The sequence below is a fragment of the Cydia splendana genome, chromosome 3 (genome assembly GCF_910591565.1).
Source record: "Cydia splendana chromosome 3, ilCydSple1.2, whole genome shotgun sequence".
NCBI lineage: Eukaryota > Metazoa > Arthropoda > Insecta > Lepidoptera > Tortricidae > Cydia > Cydia splendana.
The window spans coordinates 3,347,990-3,366,979 of NC_085962.1; the positions used below are offsets into that span (position 1 = coordinate 3,347,990).

At 38.7% G+C, this 18,990-nt stretch overlaps 2 protein-coding genes across 2 annotated transcripts; one reads left to right on the forward strand and one right to left on the reverse strand.

The window, feature by feature from the left end:
- Positions 1-4,203: 4,203 nt before the first annotated feature.
- Positions 4,204-10,381, reverse strand: LOC134806650 (juvenile hormone acid O-methyltransferase-like). Its single transcript, XM_063779978.1, has 3 exons — positions 9,998-10,381; positions 7,980-8,151; positions 4,204-4,304 (listed from the first exon to the last, which is right to left on the reverse strand). The coding sequence occupies exons 1-3, from the start codon at positions 10,360-10,362 to the stop codon at positions 4,296-4,298; spliced, it is 546 nt and encodes a 181-aa protein (XP_063636048.1). The 5' UTR covers positions 10,363-10,381; the 3' UTR covers positions 4,204-4,295.
- A 1,124-nt stretch (positions 10,382-11,505) lies between these two features.
- Positions 11,506-18,704, forward strand: LOC134806441 (juvenile hormone acid O-methyltransferase-like). The gene is made up of 4 exons (XM_063779721.1): positions 11,506-11,708; positions 14,550-14,724; positions 16,407-16,515; positions 18,567-18,704. Exons 1-4 carry the CDS (start codon positions 11,590-11,592, stop codon positions 18,593-18,595), a joined length of 432 nt encoding a protein of 143 aa, XP_063635791.1. The 5' UTR covers positions 11,506-11,589; the 3' UTR covers positions 18,596-18,704.
- Positions 18,705-18,990: the final 286 nt, after the last annotated feature.

Sequence of the window (18,990 nt, forward strand, 5' to 3'; positions counted from 1 at the left end):
ATTTTTTACCTTTTTTTTAACAATTGTTACCAGTTCAAAATATTACAAAACAGTATTCCGTTTTACACTTAAATAGAAGTATTTATGTTATAATAAATGGAGTTTAAATGTCGTTAAAGAATAGTTGAAAAATATAATATATCATGACATTGTAAATAATTTTTATTTATAAAGGTATACCAAGACAAGTCTGCAACGATTTTAACAGCACACGTACGCAATGCAAGTGTTATTTATACATCATAATTTCATAGAAGTTTGACCTTTAAAATAACACTTGCACTGCGTGTGCTATCAAAATCGTTGCAGACTTGTCTTGGTCTAACTTTAAAGTCTATTTGTATGTTTTTGATCAATCATAATATTAATATTGATTGTTGCCTGTAAAAGTCGATAATAGAAACCAATATTTACAAAGAATTATAATAATACGCTATTCCGGAAGAGTACAGTCGCCATCAGATATATCGGAGCGGCCAAGGTGTTCACAATATCTGAACACGCGCTCTAACGCCCTGACAATAGAGGCGTGTTCCGATATTTGTGAGCACCTTGGCCGCTCCGATATATCTGATGGCGACTGTACCTACCTAGTTGTAACTTCAATAAGTATTATAGTTTCAGTGGAATTTCTATAGTAATACCATATCTTGTAAATATTTAAATGTAATGAGAAGAAAAAATCCTTTTAAATAAATAATATTTTGTATAAAAAACGTCTGTTAGTCTTTGAACCCCATAAACAATGCAAAAAATATATATTACAGAATAGCCGGACTGCGCTAAGTAATACTGCCAAGTGAGGAGCTACATATGTAGGTATGCAATGTTACTGTCAAGTTTGTGCAAAGTTAGAGTGGTCAGATTCCGTTAGTTAGAGTGTAAATTTCATTCGATACCGTGACGAGCGTTCGCGTTTGCGTTAAGTATATCATAGAGAAATATAGTAAGAATAGATACTCACTCCATAGTTTTGGTACCAAAACGGCTATTATTTTCGCAGTCGACATCTAGCATCGAGTAGCGGAATTATCAATACCGCTACTTGATACTAACACTGAAGTATGGAGTGAGCACTCTATGTATTCTTTTCTCTATGGTTATGTCTATTTTTGTTTGGGATTTTAACAAGCGCGCCAAGCGGAAAGTTTTGGAAACTCAAAATCCCATACACATACAAATTTACACTAGGGGTATGGAGTAGGTACATTATTAATCCCTCTCTAGATTATAAGAAGAAAGAAGGAAAGAAAATACATTTATTTACATCAAAACAGTTACTCGTAATTACATATAAGTGGGTAATAAAGTGATAAAGAGACAAATTTGGATGATTCAAAGTGTATTTCTGTTATAAATTGCCATCATTTAAATAATGAGGCATTTACGTTTGCAGTTATACAAGAAATCCTACCGAAAACGAGTTTTAAAGTGGCGATATTATATTTTTTACGTATCGTCGTTTTTATGAATCAATGTTTAATAATGAGTTCGTTTAGGTACTTTGCTAGAATATCATATTTATTGAAAACACTCAGTGTCCTTAGAATCGTTCGAAAGGCTATCCGTTTCATTGTTGTTTTAATAAAATATTGTTCATTCCAACAAAGTTTCTTAAGAAAGATGCAGTGCTTAAAGTGTTTTGGAGCATTACAGTTGCTGATCATGTTTATAACAGTGCTCGTAGCTGCGTCGGATCCTACAGATTGTGATGTCTGTCTGCGCGGGCGCTGCCTCAAAGAAGCTGCATTCTTTGACAATGTAACTAGACTACACAGCATCGCTACAACAATTTATCACAAAAACAACATAATGTACTACAGAGATGACAAGATCATACGAGCAATCAACTTGGATAATAATACCGTTACATCAATACCAGTATCAGACATTATCAATTTTCATTTAACAATAGATGAAGAGGCTGGTGATTTATACTACTATAAATTTACTGACGTTGATAAAATTTACAAATATGAACCTAATTCTGGAGAAACTAAAGCTATCACGCTAACAAAAGATCCAGATGACAATGTACATCTACACAATATATGGGCGAACAACGGTACATTGTATTTCACAAAAATTAATTATTTTTATTCACGATTCAAAGAAGGATTAAATTTCTTTGACGGAACTGAGATAAAAAGTATAACTGCTCTTGGACATCTTGTTGTAAACGATTTGGTATTCGATACCTTTGGAGATATGTACATCCGTGCTAATAGAAAACTTTACAAATTCAAAGTAAACGAAAATAAAATTGAAGAATTGGTACCAATATACATCAGAGCTGTAATTATGCACGGGATCGTGAACGATGAGCTGATTATTTTGAATATGGATAAAAACACAATTTACCAATTTGATGAAGTTAATAAAGAATTCAAGGAGATTGGTGCCTTTTCAAAGCCCAAATACTCAAGTCTGCTAATGTTCGACAGAAATCATAATATAATTTTAAGAAGCTCAGCTGGTCTTTTATATTACAAAGTGTCTTTTGATCGTTGTGATTATTATATAGACGAGAGCCCTGTACATATATCTAAAGTAATAAACGCATCAGAAAATTAATGTGGGTTTGATTGTGTGTGCCTGTGTGGGTACCTACTGGAGGCCTAATGAGCACCATTTTTTAAAATATTTTAAATTTAATAAAATTAAGAATATAACAATAAAGAGAGAGAGATAGATAAAGATACCAGACACAAAATTGTATGATTACAGTTAAAAATTAAATGTATCAGAAGTTACATTTGTTAATAAGCAAAGGGGAGAAGAATGACATTATAAATAAAAAATATGTCGTAAAAAATATTGTGTACATGAATTTACCCCAGGAGAAATTTTGAGGTTACAGGATACGTTTTTCATCCTTCTCTAGTTAACAACTCTTAACAAGGCGGCGAAGCGTGCGCCTAAAACTCAGTAGAGTTTTAACAAAGCTGCTTTTCAACTATTGTATACAATACTCGCATTAGTTGACTGGACACCTTTTTATAATTTAGATTTAGAAAAGACGTACATATACGACATATACCGTAAAATGGGGTGAGTAGGGTCAAAACTGAAATTCAAACCTCGATAACATTTTATTTTTACATATGAAAACTGAATGGTGTATATAATAAGTGTTCCGGACGTTTGTATTTTAGTTTTTATTTTATTTTGGGTAGTTCGATTTCATAACTTTGATGATAAAGAGGAAAACCTACCTCACCCCGTAGTGCCTCGTATTTGGGGTGAGAGGGGTTTTCATACAAAGGTGATTTAGGAAGATTGTTGGATCGATTTTTTTTTTATTATGCGTATTACTATAGCTCCATTTTAAATTGGAATACATTATTTTTGTAGCAGTAGCCTTAAAATCCCTTCTCACCCCCCTCTCAAACCTTCTCTCCCCATTCACCCCGTTTTACGGTACCCTAAAAATGTTCAAATTGGTCTCCTGTTCGCAATATAAAAAGGCCCGCCACTCTCAAACTCGTTTTGCACAGGATATTTTTGTCATGACCTACAAACACCAATGCGTCATTAATATAAATGGCGGCATTTATAACAGATTGAGTTTTTGTAATAGATGGCATAGTTTGAATCATAGAAATCTGTCTTTTTACACTTTGTTAACTAGAGAAGGATGAAAAATGTATCCTGTAACCTCTAGAATGTCTCCTGGGGTAATAATAGCTACATAATGGTGTTAAAATAGTAGATTGTTAACCAAGGGATGAAATGATGCCTTTCACCCGAGTTAAACACTCTACTTTTCATTTCGAATGAGGAAACTAAAATGCATGTGTTTTTTTAAAAACATGACTAAGTATAAATTTTATAGTATTTTTTGAGGGTACTATCAATTGACAATTAAGGCAAAAGTATCGTTATTTATGGAATGGGGAGTCACATATCAGAATGGAAATTGTATAACAAATCCATTTATACCCAAATTTCAATAGCTTATCGTAAAAAAAATTATAAAATCGTACTTAGAACCTAAAATGCTCTAGTGCAGAAACGTATCATTTTCTGCACACCTTTTAGAATAACAATGACCCTCTTTCAGAGAATGAGAAATGAAAAGTTATATCTCTACTATGATTTAAATTGTATATTATTAAACCTATAGATCTAGTAAGTACATATATTTTTAGGGTATCTAGTGAAACTTATTTATTTCACAGCTTTGGCTACAATAAGTTCGTAATCGACTTTTATAGCGTTTGGATTCAAGTTGAAATAGTCTGCCATGAATTCGTCCCATCTCTTATTGAGATTACCGAATGGATTGATAGTCTTTACCAAGCCTGAAAAAAAAACAAGAACAGATAAAGTAAGTAATAAACTTTTTTTAAACTGCGACTTTGTATTTTATCTAGAGAGTAAGTTAGTTTTCATCATGCTAAGTAAGTGCTATGTCAAGTATGGAGCTTGTAGGGATATGTATTGCATTCTTACCGCCAAGTTTGTGCAAAGTTCGATCGATTGACAACTACATTATTAAAAGGGTGAATCAACTTTTACTTTGCACCGTTTGCTCTAGTTGTACAATCTACTATTTAGTATAGTACCTATAGTATATAGTCCTCCTCGCCGTGTCCGACGATGGTGACTCCTCCAAATGTTTTTAATTAGGAACATGGAGAAAGACGTTCTCAAGCGTCACCACTACTATTTACTTAATATGTGTTCAAAACGCGAAAGTTTTCAAATGTTATATTACTTACTTTTAAACGTATTGTCATCGTCATACGTATGCGTGTTGTCAGTAACGGTCACTTCAATTGACTTGAAACCTAATGATTCCATTAGAGAAAAAACTTCCCCCGCCGGGTCCTATAAAAAGAAAAATAAAGAATTACAGATAAAAATAATGTTTTTTGTATGATTATTTTGTATCATAATAATAAATTGCAATATACAGTATGTAAGGAAACGTACAGTTGTGTGTAATATAATAGCAATAGGAAAATGAAAATTAGGGGAAAACTATATCTTTATATCAAATTATATTAGTTTTTTTTAGGGTTGCGTACCATAAAGGTACTAAAGGAACCCTTATGGTGCGACTCTGTCCGTCTGTCTGTCTGTCACATTGCTAAATATCTCGAGAACTACCTACTTAAGCTATAAATAAAATGTGAAATTAAAAATGGCTGCCGTTTCTTATAATCTCGACTACGGATTTATGTTAAAGGGCCTTTCAGACCCTCATACAATTGTTATAAAATAACTTTAGGAATGAAATATTAATTGTCACTGATATTTTTCATATTTAAGTACGAACTACAAAGTATATAAATAAATATCAGGGGACATCTTGCACGGGTCAACCTAGCCCCAAACAAAGCTTGCACTATGGCTGTTAGGTGACAATATACATACTTATATAGATAAATACATACTTATATACATAGAAAACACCCATGACTCTCCTTCCATCCATCCTCTCAGTCAAAAAACATCGAAATGCCGGGATATGCCCCTAGCCAGCCGTGTGTGGTCCAAGTAGAATGTAAGAACTTCGCTTCACAAACTCGTTCGATAATTAGGTAGGTCTTCTTCTTCGTCGGTATCACTCTTGACAGAGTGGTCGTGGTCATCACTTCAGGTGTTGGTGGCAAGCTTCACAACACGTCGCCACTCTTCTCTGATAGCCGCCTTCCTCGTGCATTCATGTAGTGATGATGAGCCATTTACTGCCGCTTTTATCTGGTCAGTCCACCTCATAGGCGATCTTCCTCGTGGCCTGGTACCCTCAACCTTTCCCTGGACCACAAGTTGCTCAATAGCCACCTCCCCTCGGCGGCATACGTGACCAAAAAAGGTGAGGATACGAGACTGCACCAAAGATGATAAACGCTGCTTGATGCCGAGTTCTCGAAGTATAGACTCGTTGGTACGGAATTCAGTCCACGATACTCCGAGCATTCTTCTCCAGCACCACATCTCTAGGGCGTCTATCTTCTTCTTCTCTACTTCGCGCAGGGTCCACGTTTCTGAGGCATACAAGAATATGGGAATACAAGTGCCCGAACTAGCCGGATTTTTGTGGCTCTATATATGTCGCGATTCCTCCATATTTTCCTCAACTTGTCCATTGCAGACCTAGAAATAGCCATACGCCTTTTCACTTCGTCGATACATCCACCGTTGTTCGTAATTAAGGCTCCCAGATAAATGTATGATTGCACCACATCACAATTAGCAATTTGTGTGGTTTCTGGAGAATTGTTATTCATGCGGTCGACAATCATCATTTTTGTTTTATTCCGGTTTATCTTAAGTCCAAACTCAAGGCTAACGCGTTCCATCTTGCCGAGAAGTTCTTCCATGTGCTGGGTACTGGTGGCGAACAAAGTGGTATCGTCTGCATATCGCAGGTTGGAGACCTTCAAGCCACCGATCGAGATGCCATCTGTCCAGTCTTCAAGTGTAATCCGCATTATGAGCTCTGTGTACACATTGAACAGTAGTGGTGAAATAATACATCCCTGACGGACTCCGGCGCTGGGGTGGAAGTGATTCGATTGAACGTCATCTGCGCGAACTGACGCTGTGCCATCCTCATACAGTCTTCGCAGGAGGTGTAACAGGTGTTTTGGAACACCCATCGCCGTCAGCGTTTCCCAGAGTTTGGGCCACTTGACAGAGTCGAACGCCTTAGAGAAGTCCACAAAGCATATGTAGGCGGGCTTGTTGAATTCTCTGGCTTTCTCTATAATTTGTCTATCTGTCAAGATTTGCTCCCGGGTTCCCTTCCCCTTAACAAAACCAGCCTGTTCAGGAGCAATTTCTTTGCAGTAGGGCTTTAGACGCTCGTTCAGTACGTGCAACAAAATCTTGCTTGCATGAGAGATAAGAGCAATAAGTCTGTAGTTGCTGCACGTCTTGGTGGAACCTTTCTTGTGCAAGGGCACAAAACAGTGTGAGCCCATTCTTTCGGCCACTGCCCCGTGAGCCATATCTTATTGCACAGGATGTGGAAAATTTGGACACCATGTTCGCCCGATGCCTTGATCGTCTCGATCGGTATGGCATCTGCCCCTGTGGCTTTGCCGTTCTTTAGATGTTTAATAGCGGCTCGTATTTCATCTTTCAGAATATCGGGCTCAAGTTCTTCATTTCCGGGTTCCGTAGGGGTGTAACACTCTGATTGCGGGTCGTGAAAGAGAGACTGACAGTATTGCCTCCACGTTTCAGCTATTGCCTCTATGTTCGTCACCGTCTCTCCAGTAGAGTTTTCGATGGCCCAGGCTTTGCAACCCAGGGTTTTTGTGATGGCGCGAATTTTTTGGTGTAGGTCCCTAGATTCATGCTTATTTGCATGGACTTCCACTTCTGCACAAATGTCCCGAAGTTGGTCGTTCTTGTCCCGCCTGCAAGCTTCTTGAATTCTAGCGGACTTTTCGTTGAGGGATCTTATATCAGCTCCAGCTGCTTTCATGTTTCGCCTTTCCTCCACAAGACTTAACGTTGCATCGCTCATCCAATGCTGCCGTTTGCGTTTCCGTACGTTTACACTAGACGATCCCACAACTGATCCGGAGTTGGAGTCCACGTTCGTCCACGGTATCATCATGTGTTCCAGTGCACTTAAAAACTTCGCATTGTCAGTAACTTCAATCTTTCGTCAAGTCTCGAGTTTCCTTTCGAGGTTCCTAACCTAACTCTTAACTTTAATTGCACTTTCGATATCAGCAATTGATGATCTGAACCGCAGTCTGCTCCCGGTAGAGTATGAGCATTCTTGATAGATGTTTTCCAATTAGGTAGGTACCTATATATTTGTGACAAAAAGCATTACGGAAAATAGCTGCCTAATGGCTGATTTAGACGGCGCGCGAACTCGCATACAATTTTAGTTACATTGCGGACTGTTGGTTACCAATTTAACCGACCGATCAAAACCCGCAATGTAATGAAACTCGCATGCGAGTTCTCGCATCGTCTAACAGCCCTGAATTATTAAAATATCATACCTGAGAATCATGATAAGGTGAGATAAACATTTCGACGTTCTTAAGGTCTTCGGCCCACTTCTTTGAACGGGAAAGAGCGCGAAAGATGTCGTATGGGGAATAACGTCCAAGGAAAAGAAGAAGACAGCTGCCTCCGACCTTCAAGGAATCATAGATGTTTGAGAAAGCACGCCTGTAAAAGTAAGGTAGTTAATCAATCATTAATTGGTACCTGCGTGTTTCGTCTACGATATCTATTACCTCTAGCGTCTTTTAACATTTTAAACCTATGTTCGTAATTTTTTCTATCGAGCGCAAGTCAAAAACTCAGCGTTGTAATCGCTGAAGTCCTTATAGAAAGGCCAATTGCTAATTAATTTTTGGCAACTGTATTATAATCTAAAAAAGCGCTACGACTTTTCAAAAACTCCGTTCTCTAAGCCTAGTAGCACCTCAAATCAAAAACTTCACATTAAAATAATGAATGTAGGCATTATAGTTATAAACTTATTATTTTTAATATCTATGTAATTTTCGTATAGTTATTAATTAGGTAGGTACCCTCTCCTTTGTATTATGTAAGTGTATACATGTATTTCTCAGGATGTGATTATTCTTCTAATCTTTTGAGAAATAAACATCTTAAACCTAAAACCTAATTGTATTTCCGAAGCTTTTCGGCCAAAGTATAAGAGGTAAGTTGTTACCACAAAAATCTACAAACAACATTGATTTACTTTGAATACTTTGATTTTATTGACCAATCATTAGCGAAAGTCTCCGATTCAGCTTGAGCAAATACGCTTTCGTATGTCCGGATATTCTCCTCTAATACGGGTCGCATTTTATAACAGAATCTCGTGAAATTTTGTAAACAGGGTCGATAGCTACATGCATTTTTGTTGTCGTTTCGTTTTTGCAAAATGTTCCAAATAGCGGAAATTGGCACAAAGGACTTACTGGCGCATGAGTGAGACGGTGGAAATATTCGCTGGAGTCTCTGTAGCTCAGTTTGGCAGAGCTATGGGTTAGTGACCCAGAATCGCGAATTCGAGTCTCGCCCGAGTCAGTGAATTTTTCCACTTTTCATTTATTACTAAACTTTATCTTTTTTTTTTTAATAGCCTATAGGAGTGTCCCACTGCTGGGCAAAGGCCTCCCCTCTTTCCCGCCATTTGGTCCTATCCGATGCACACTCCCGCCACTCTTTACAAAATGTGTCAAGGTCGTCCCGCCATCTCCGTTTTGGTCTTCCTCTGCCCCGAGATCCGTCCTGTGGGACCCAGTCTGTAGCTAATTTGGTCCAGCGCTCCAGGTGCATTCGGCAGATGTGCCCTGCCCAGTCCCACTTTAGCTTGGCGGCCTTCCTGCCCACATCCACAATGCCGGTTTTGGAACGTCGTTGTCAAATCGTGATTAAATAAATCAATTTCAGCACACACGAACCTAGCCACCGCTATCTATACAATCGGAATTACGCTCACATTTTAAAACGACATGCGTTAAATACATAAAACTTGTCATGACCATTAATGTAACATAATTATATTTTTGGCTTCGTGTGACATTAATAAAAACCAATTGGTTGCCTTTTTAATATAAATGAACGTTGACTGGATGTAAAATTCTTGATAATTTTTTCTTTTGACGTGAAAACTTCTTTAGCGGCGCTGAGCACTTTTTGTGATGGGGAAAAAATGTTAAACTCGCGAGAGCGTAAGACGTAAGACGTGACGTCACGTGTGACGGACACTGTTACAAAGTCAATGAGTTTTTCTTTTTTGATTTAAATGCCATCTAGTGAGTTTCCCTCAAACTGGTACTAATATAACTAGTACTCACAGTGATGTGCTTAGGGGTTTTAAGTAATGCGACGAAATCACGCTAGATGGCGTTAACCTCAATTATACATAGTGCTGCAGACATTTTGCACTAGATGGCGCTGTAATTAATATTCTGAGTTGTAATGCCATTGAGTTTTCACTTCTGCCGGCACTCCCGGAGTGCAACCCGTTGTTTTTTAATATTTAGGTACTTACGTCTGCTCTTGGATCCTTTGTAACGTATATGAGGAGAATGCATGATCAAAGGCTACCCTCCAGGGTTGTGGTAATTCCTCCGTAATATCCCACTTAATAAACTCAATCTTGTCAGTTCCATAGTTTTCATTTGCAAATTCAACCATTCTTGCACTTTTGTCGCAGCCAATTATCTTTTTATAACTGGTTGGCAGATATTTTTGCAATATATTTGTAGTCGTGCTCCCATCGCCGCTTCCAAAGTCAGCAATATACGCGTTTTCTTTCCATTTGTTATTAATAGAGAATTCTTTTAAGACTATATTTGCGTCCCGTTTGGGCAGGAAAGCCACTTGCCTGTATAATTGAGGTAAATCCATCTCCATGATTTATTTATTTTTAATTCAAAAAGTGCTCAATACACGGCCGATATGCCTCGGGCTCTTCGTTACCAGTGAGGTAAAAAGAAAGTTTAGTCAAAAACAAATCTGTTATTTACCTAGTATCAAGACTATCAAGTATTATTATTAAAAGTTCGAGGCCTCTCACTATCACAATACCGAAGCGTGCGACGGATCTTACCTAATTGTACCGACATGCGCCCTCTTCGTGCACCCACGCTAGCGGACGCCTATGCACTATGTAAATTGCTCAGTTAAGTTATTAGACACAATAACCAATATAGGAACATGGTTATTTAAAGTATTACAGGGCGTTTTTTGAACAACTAGCCATATTGTGCGAGGTGATTAGGTAGGCCATTCTGAACAAATTTTTCTATGGGACCAACTCCGATAACACAAAATGGGACAAAGCGCTGCAAAGGTACTCCCTTCCCTTATGATACTTACTAATAGGGCCCCCTTTGGAATATTTTGACAGAATGGTAACTCCGAAACCCTACACTGAGCATGGCCCGACATGCTCTTGGCCGATTATTGTGCTTAAGATGACTGGGCATTGTTCGATAATGATACAAGGTCAATTCATGCGATACTGCAGCAGCAGTAGGTTTGTTGACAACGTCATGCAATTGCAGTTATCGCATGAGATTGCGAACAAACCTATATAGGTAATACCTACCTACATTATATTGGGGATCCTTTCTTTTTTCCTTTGTACGTATGACATTTATATCGTTTATAGTTTAAATAGTAGTGTATCTGAAAGTACCTAAATAATTGAATTTGTTCTTAGAATGTTGTGATAAAAAAATCTGCAATCAGTTGAATGCATCATGAGATTCATGAGTCAGTCATGAGATTAAATAGTATTAAGATAGCTTGACGAGGGTATATAAATACAATGACGGAGCTTTTTATGTCTTTTTAAATTGACATCTCTTCTAAGGTACTAGTACTAGTAAGTACTAGGTAGGTACTAGTAAGGTAGTCTAGTACTTTGTCTGAAAAATATGCGTGACCTAAATATGTATCAGCAGCTCCATGCAATGCCCTCTGAGGGTGTTAGAGTAACGCTTGACGAATTCTCGTTTCCTTGGAAAAACGAATCCTGGACATAGGATTTGGCGATCGCACGCACCGAAAAACTTTAAAAAGATTATTGGCAGCGACAAAAGCCAATCATGTGTGAACTTTGCAACGCAGCATTACATGAGCGAGCGTGTTCAGTTTCTGAGGCTGGACATAGAAGAAGAGTTACAGAAGGAACTAGAAGAAAGCTTCGACCACGTAGTCTCATCTTACACATTTCACTGGGTGAATTTGCAAGAGTAAGTTCCCGATCCCTTAGGGCTAATTTAGACGATGCGAGAACTCGCATGCGAGTTTCAGTACATTGCGGGTTTTGATCGGTCGGTTGAATTGGACGTGGTTACGTCCGCAATGTAACTAAAATCGCATGCGAATTCGCGCGCCGTCTAAATCAGCCCTTATACGTTGAATTTAATAATGCTTTGTTTATGTACTTTTCTAGATAAAAGGTATTGCAGCTTATAGTACGTTGCTTCTGGAAAAAAATATATGGAAAACTTGGCATAATTAATAGAAGACTTTTTTCAATTGTGATATGTACGTTATGGACCGAAATTATTTTTCATCAACCCTCCCCAACCCTCCCCCCTCTGCGTCACCCCCCACACCCCCGCAAAGGGCCCGAAACGCGGTTTTTCTAAATTTTTAAGAAAACCGTTCAAGATATAGAAAAAGTGTGTAGGAACGAAGTGATCCTTAGTAAATTTGCTATTTATCTCTTATACACACTATAGTGCTATCACTTATAGTTTTTGTGAAATCTGTCACCATATATGCAACTTTTTTAGAATTTACGTTTTTTTTCTTTTGTAAGATAACTTTTCTCAAAATATACTTACGATATCGCCAAATTTTGTTTAATTTAAATAAATAGTTAATATGTTCTTTAAAATGGTGTATTATTTATTATTAAACTCCTTGATTTGACGATGCTATGCCATTTTGAAAATACATCGTCTTCAAACATTTTTAAGCTCACCGAACATCGTTACTATTAACCACTTGACTGTGAAACAGACCGCACGGTCGCGTTTTTATAGCTTGCCTCACATAGAAGGTAGGTAGGTTATTTGTTGCCCACCATAACCCATACTAAATGTATGGTGGGGAACAAACAAAAAGTGAGACTGTGACAAGGACAAGCAATAGTACCGCTTTCTTGCTACTCCTACTGAAAGTTCTATAAGTGTATCTCGTTCGGTCATTTGGCCCCTCCCCCGTTTCCTCTCTATTATTGTACCTCTATGTTGCCTCACCATGCCTGTCACGCTCTAACAAGTATGTAAGTGCGAAAGGGACGCGCATAGTGATAGGCGATAAAATTGGAACCGTGCTGCGCCCGCTGACCGAATTTTATACAACACAAACGAGGGTGAACCTACGATTTTTGACCACCACACACATGAAAAGTTCATCATCTTCTTCGCGTTGTTCCCGGCATTTTGCCACGGCTCATGGGAGCCTGGGGTCCGCTGGCAACTAATCCCATGATTTGACGTAGACACTAGTTTTTACGAAAGCGACTGCCATCTGACCTTCCAACCCAGAGGGGAAACTAGGCCTTACTGGGATTAGTCCGGTTTCCTCACGATGTTTTCCTTCACCGAAAAGCGACAACTAACGCGAGGAAGAAGATGTGTGTGGTGATCAAAAATCGTGGGTTCACCCTCGGTTGTGCTGTACCTATAAATTTCGGTCAGGATCCGTTTCATATACAGACAAGTGGTTAATAACGATATTAGCTGACATTAAAAATATTTGAAGGCGATGTATTTAAAAATTGGCCTAGCATCGTCAAATGAAGTAGTTTAATAATAAATAACATGTAGTTACATACATATAATCACGCCTATTTCCCGGAGGAGTAGGCAGAGACCACGGATTTCCACTTGCTATGATCCTGACATACCTCTTTCGCTTCCTTCACTTTCATTACATTCCTCATACACGCTCGCCGGTTTAGGGTGTTCTTGACCTGGCCTTTCTTCAGGATTTCCCCGATCTGATCAGAGAAAATTTTAGTCACTACATCTACATTCAGTCCACACTTTTCCCTTATCACACTGTTCCTAATCCTATCTTGCAGTCTCACACCACACACACTTCTCAGCGCTCTCATTTCCACTGCATTCACTTGGCTCTAATGCCTCTTCTGCCATACCCAACTTTCGCTACCATACATAAGTGTAGGCACCAACACCCCTCTATGAACAGCCAACCGTGCTTTTTGCAACAGCTTCTGGCTGCTCATAAAAGCGTTAAGTGCCCCATTCACACGATTTCCAGCATTTACTCTCCTTTCAATGTCTTTATCATGCTTACCGTCCCACAAACACAAACTCTTTCAATAAATAATACCCATTTTAAATAACTATTTACTTAATTAAAAAAAACCGGTCAAGTGCGAGTTGAACTCGCGTTCCAAGGGTTCCGTACATAAACGTACAGTCCGACTCACGCTTGACTGCACATTTCTAATAGGTTTTCCTATTATCTATAGGTAAAGTATTATCTTGTGTATTATTATCAAAATTTTAGGCCCTGTATTTTTAGAGATAAAGGGGGGGGAGGAATGGTCGGACAGACAGACAGACGCACGAGTGATCTTATAAGGGTTCTGTTTTTTCCTTTTGAGGTACGGAGCCCTAAAAACGTGGATGATATCGTAAGTGTTATTTGAGAAAAGTCATTAGAAGAAAAATAACACTGAAAATGCTAAAAATAGCATCTTCCGTGACGTATTGCGCAAAAACTATAAGTGATAGCAATATAGTGTGTATAAGAGATTAATAGAAAATTTAATAAGGATCACTTCGTTCCTACACCCTTTTTCTGTATCTTGAACGGTTTTCTTAAAAATTTAGAAAAACTTTAGGTTTTGGACCCTTTGCGGGGGTGTGGGGGGGTGACGCAGAGGGGGGAGGGGAGGGGAGGGTTGATGAAAAATAACTTCGGTCGTCAACGTACATATCCCAATTAAAAAAAGTCTTCTATTAATTATGCCGTAATTTTAGCTAATTTCACTGAACTATTAGTGGTCTTAAGCTAAACAAAAATTGAATTCTGTTTCTATTTTATAGGACTGCATTCTCAAATGTGTACAAGCTCCTTGCCGAAGGCGGCAGCTGCCTGTTAATTTTTCTAGGATATTTCAAGCCCTATGAAAATTACCGTACACTTTCTCGTTTGGAAAAATGGAGCGCAGATATAAAAGACGTCGAAACTAAGTTTATGTCTCCATATCATGACTCACAGGCAAGTGTTATTTTATTAATATATATTTTATTACGATATGTATAAATTGTATAATATAATATAATATAATATATTGTGCTACTCTGTGGGTGCAAATTTATTTCAATTGTGATTCTGACACAGAATAATTAATACCTAGTACTACCGTACAGACTTGACACTTCCTACAAAACCGAAAGTTGACAGCCATTCAAGGTCGAATCATGCTGTCCCTTTCTAATGTATGGCACTATCCCTTTCGGCTATTTAGGGTTGTCAAAATTCAAGTGATTATCTTATCTGTGGTCGTGCACGCAAAAGGACGTCAAGTGGTGCCAAGTTGCCAACCCTAATAATTGCTCGGAGCAATGCTAAGCCGAACAGAGCCGAGTTTGCCCGAAGTCAGGTGTCTCCTGTAAAACATTATATAATTGGTAGTAGTTATTCATATTTGTGGACCATGTTGTGTTTGTTTGCAAAAACAATGACATAACAATGACAAAAAGAATAGATAGTATAGAGGGGTCCTGTCATTGTAAATTTTGTAGTCACTGTAAATTTACTGCCATCTATCGACACACGACTAAAACTCAAAATGAAAACGTATAAAGTTATCAAAACATGTATATATATGGATAAATGATTTTATTATTTTTATATCATTTTGATCCATGTTCATTCACTGATATCTATGTGTTAAAATTGTTAAATATGAAACGGTGTCGTCACGCCATCTAGCCGAGGATAGGCTAAAGGTGTGTGCGCCATCTATTAGAGAATGACTTTTGCTTCAATTCCGAGGCACGTTTTTTCCTTAGACTTTATTCGTCTTATACGAAGTTACATATGTCTTTGACAATGATAATGAATTATGCAATACATCAAAATTAATCTCTGTGCCGGCTCCCGCTTTAATAAGCGCGAGCGAGAAGCAATGAGATAAATATCAAGTATTTAGCAACTAATAGCAGAGGGGAAACGCGGCCAGTGTCCTGGGAACAATGTCTCAGGCTAATTCAGGTTTAGATTTATGATAATTCCCTAATTGTGCAATAATGTATGAATAAATATAGTATTGTATTATTATAGGATGCGCTGGTAGCCTAGCGGTAAGAGCGTGCGACTTTTAATCCGGAGGTCGCGGGTTTAAACCCCGGCTCGTACCAATGAGTTTTTCGGAACTTATGTACGAAATATCATTTGGTATTTATCAGTTGCTTTCGGTGAAGGAAAACATCGTGAGGAAACCGGACTAATCCCAATAAGGCCTAGTTTCCCCTCTGGGTTGGTTGATAAATATAGTATTGTATTATTATAGGATGCGCTGGTGGCCTAGCGGTAAGAGCGTGCGACTTTTAATCCGGAGGTCGCGGATTCAAACCCCGGCTCGTACCAATGAGTTTTTCGGAACTTATGTACCTACGAAATATCATTTGATATTTATCAGTTGCTTTCGGTGAAGGAAAACATCGTGAGGAAACCGGATTAATCCCTAAGCCTAGTTTCCCCTCTGGGTTGGAAGGTCAGATGGTAATCGCTTTCGTAAAAATTAGTGCCTACGTCAATTCTTGGGATTAGTTGTCAAGCGGACCCCAGGCTCCCATGAGCCGTGGCAAAATGCCGGGATAACGCGAGGAAGAAGAAGAAGTTGTCTATAATCATGAATAGTACATTTACATTTTCGAATATTTTCTTCTTTTCAGGATCCACAAAACGAAATAATAGAGCTCATGGAGAGAGTTGGCTTCAAAAATATTAATGTGAAATTGCATCAGAGAACCTTTGATTATGCTAGCGTTCAAGATTTTACAAGTGAGTACCGTAAAATGGGGTGAGTAGGGTCAAAACTGAAATTCAAACCTCGATAACATTTTATTTTTACACATGAAAACTGAATGGTGTATATAATAAGTATTCCGGACGTTTGTATTTTAGTTTTTATTTTATTTTGGGTAGTTTTGGGTAGTTCCATTTCATAATTTTGACGATAAAGAGGAAAACCCACCTCACCCCGTAGTGCCTCGTAGTTGGGGTGAGAGAGGCTATTCATACAAAGGTGATTTTGGAAGATTGTTGGATCGTTTTTTTTTTTATTATGCTTATTACTATAGCTCCGTTTAAAATTGGAATACATTATTTTTGTAGCAGTAGCCTTAAAATCCCTTCTCACCCCCCTCTCAAACCTTCTCTCCCCATTCATAACCCACCTCTCCCCGCGAAACCTACTCACCCCGTTTTACGGTATTAGAGCGTTTTCACATTGTCCGATCCGATATCGGATGTCGGAAGGAAGTGTAAAATGTATTATGTGTTTCTCTGTATTTATTTATGCATTTAATATTTTAATAAATCATTACTACTAAAAAACGATAAATAACGCAAAAAGGCGGACTGTTAACACCAATAAATAAATAAATAATAAATAAATATTATAGGACATTTTTACACGAATTGACTAAGCCCCACGGTAAGCTCAAGAAGGCTTGTGTTGTGGGTACTCAGACAACGATATATATAATACATAAATACTTAAATACATAGAAAACAACCATGACTCAGGAACAAATATCTGTATCATCATACAAATAAATGCCCTTACCAGGATTCGAACCCGGGACCATCGGCTTCATAGGCAGGGTCACTACCCACTAAGCCAGACCGGTCGACGTAAACGACGACCAATAGCACTCTCCTGCAGCTGTTTATGTCATGGGCGCCTTCCGACATATCGGAAAGGCGCATCCGATAAATTCAGTCATGTCGGAGCCCTCCGTCAGTTGTCGGGACCGATAATATCAGATACCGAGCGCATCACAGATCCCATTTCTCGAACGGTATTAGACTAATATTATTAGTCCACGAACTGTCAAGTCGTAAGGGTTGCCATGGCAACACACTAATAATATTTGACTAATATCGTTCGAGAATTGGGCCCCTGGATCATAACTAGTGAGCCGTGAGTCCGTCAACACCAGGATAATCCATTGAAGAAATATGTCGTACAAAAATAAGCAAGCCAACTTAAGGAATCTACGTCGACCAAGCGTTCGCGCGATCTATCTCGACGCCAGCGCCATCTCTCGGAATATGTAGTCCCTAACGGCGTAGTTTCGCTACTCGCTACTGGGTGGCGTTAGTAATCTGTGGTTCTAGGTGATTGGTGTTACCATAGAGAAATATAGTAAGACAAGAGTGCTCACTCCATACATCAGTTTTGGTAGTAGTACTGTCAAGTGACAATAAATTTAGCACCGACCGACAACATAAGACTTTCCGGTCGGTGCTACATCTATTGTCATATGACAGTACTACTACTGCTACTTAAAGTACTGATAATTCCGCTACTCGATGCTAGATGTCGACTACGAAAATAGTAATATTTTTGGTACCAAAACTGATGTATGGAGTGAGCACTCTTGTCTTACTATATTTCTCTATGATATTAGGTAATTTTTATTTTACCACTTTGTCGACATTATTGATGTAATGTAGGTATCTATGCCAAATTGCACCTTTCTAGCACTAATGATCACGGAGCAAAGCCGCGGACGGGAAGACAGGCGGACATGTCGAAACTACGAGTATAAGGGTTCCTGGTTGACTACGGAACCAAACAATTACGTGTGCTACCTAAAGAGCGTAGCGCAACGTACTAAGTCGGCGAACACGCGAACGCGACGCGAAGCGAAGCGACGCGGGGTGAATCAATCCTTTTGATACATATAGAAGTGTCCTACGTGGGCGATCTCGTTGCGAACACGAACGCCTTGAGCCCGCCGCGCCGCGCCGCTTCGCTTCGCGTTCGCGAGTTGTTCGCTTACGTAATAAGACGCATCAGCGTTAACCGAAGTCCCTCTTTTCAGATATGATGAAGTGCCTGAATCCCTTCTAGGGTCTGACGGATAAGTGGCACGACTTTATGGATGACTACGTGAAACTGGACCCCAAAGCGGGAAATATCAGCTATCAGTTGTTAGTTGTTAATGGTACAAAATAATAACAAAAAAACCGGACAAGTGCGAGTCGGACTCGCCCACCGAGGGTTCCGTACTTTTTAGTATTTGTTGTTATAGCGGCAACAGAAATACATCATGTGTGAAAATTTCAACTGCCTAGCTATCAGTCTTTTTTTATAGGACCAACCTAACTCTGCATGGCGTTTGCAATTGCAAAGTGTAGAAAAATTTACCATGTATAATGACGCTGCCTCACTTCGTTCAATTCCAGTCCGTGTAAAGATAGGTCAACAAAATGTTAGCTAGATAAAGACTTTAAAAACAAAAACTT

What these genes read in the sequence shown, in the direction of transcription:
- LOC134806650 (XM_063779978.1), bottom strand. Translation starts at nt 10,362, where the DNA reads ATGGAGATGGATTTACCTCAATTATACAGGCAAGTGGCTTTCCTGCCC. An exon ending in CAAAGGATCCAAGAGCAGAC is followed by an intron (nt 8,152 to 9,997) that starts GTAAGTACCTAA and finishes TTACTTTTACAG; the next exon opens with GCGTGCTTTCTCAAACATCT.
- LOC134806441 (XM_063779721.1), top strand. Translation starts at nt 11,590, where the DNA reads ATGAGCGAGCGTGTTCAGTTTCTGAGGCTGGACATAGAAGAAGAGTTA. An exon ending in CTCCATATCATGACTCACAG is followed by an intron (nt 14,725 to 16,406) that starts GCAAGTGTTATT and finishes TCTTCTTTTCAG; the next exon opens with GATCCACAAAACGAAATAAT. An exon ending in TAGCGTTCAAGATTTTACAA is followed by an intron (nt 16,516 to 18,566) that starts GTGAGTACCGTA and finishes CCCTCTTTTCAG; the next exon opens with ATATGATGAAGTGCCTGAAT.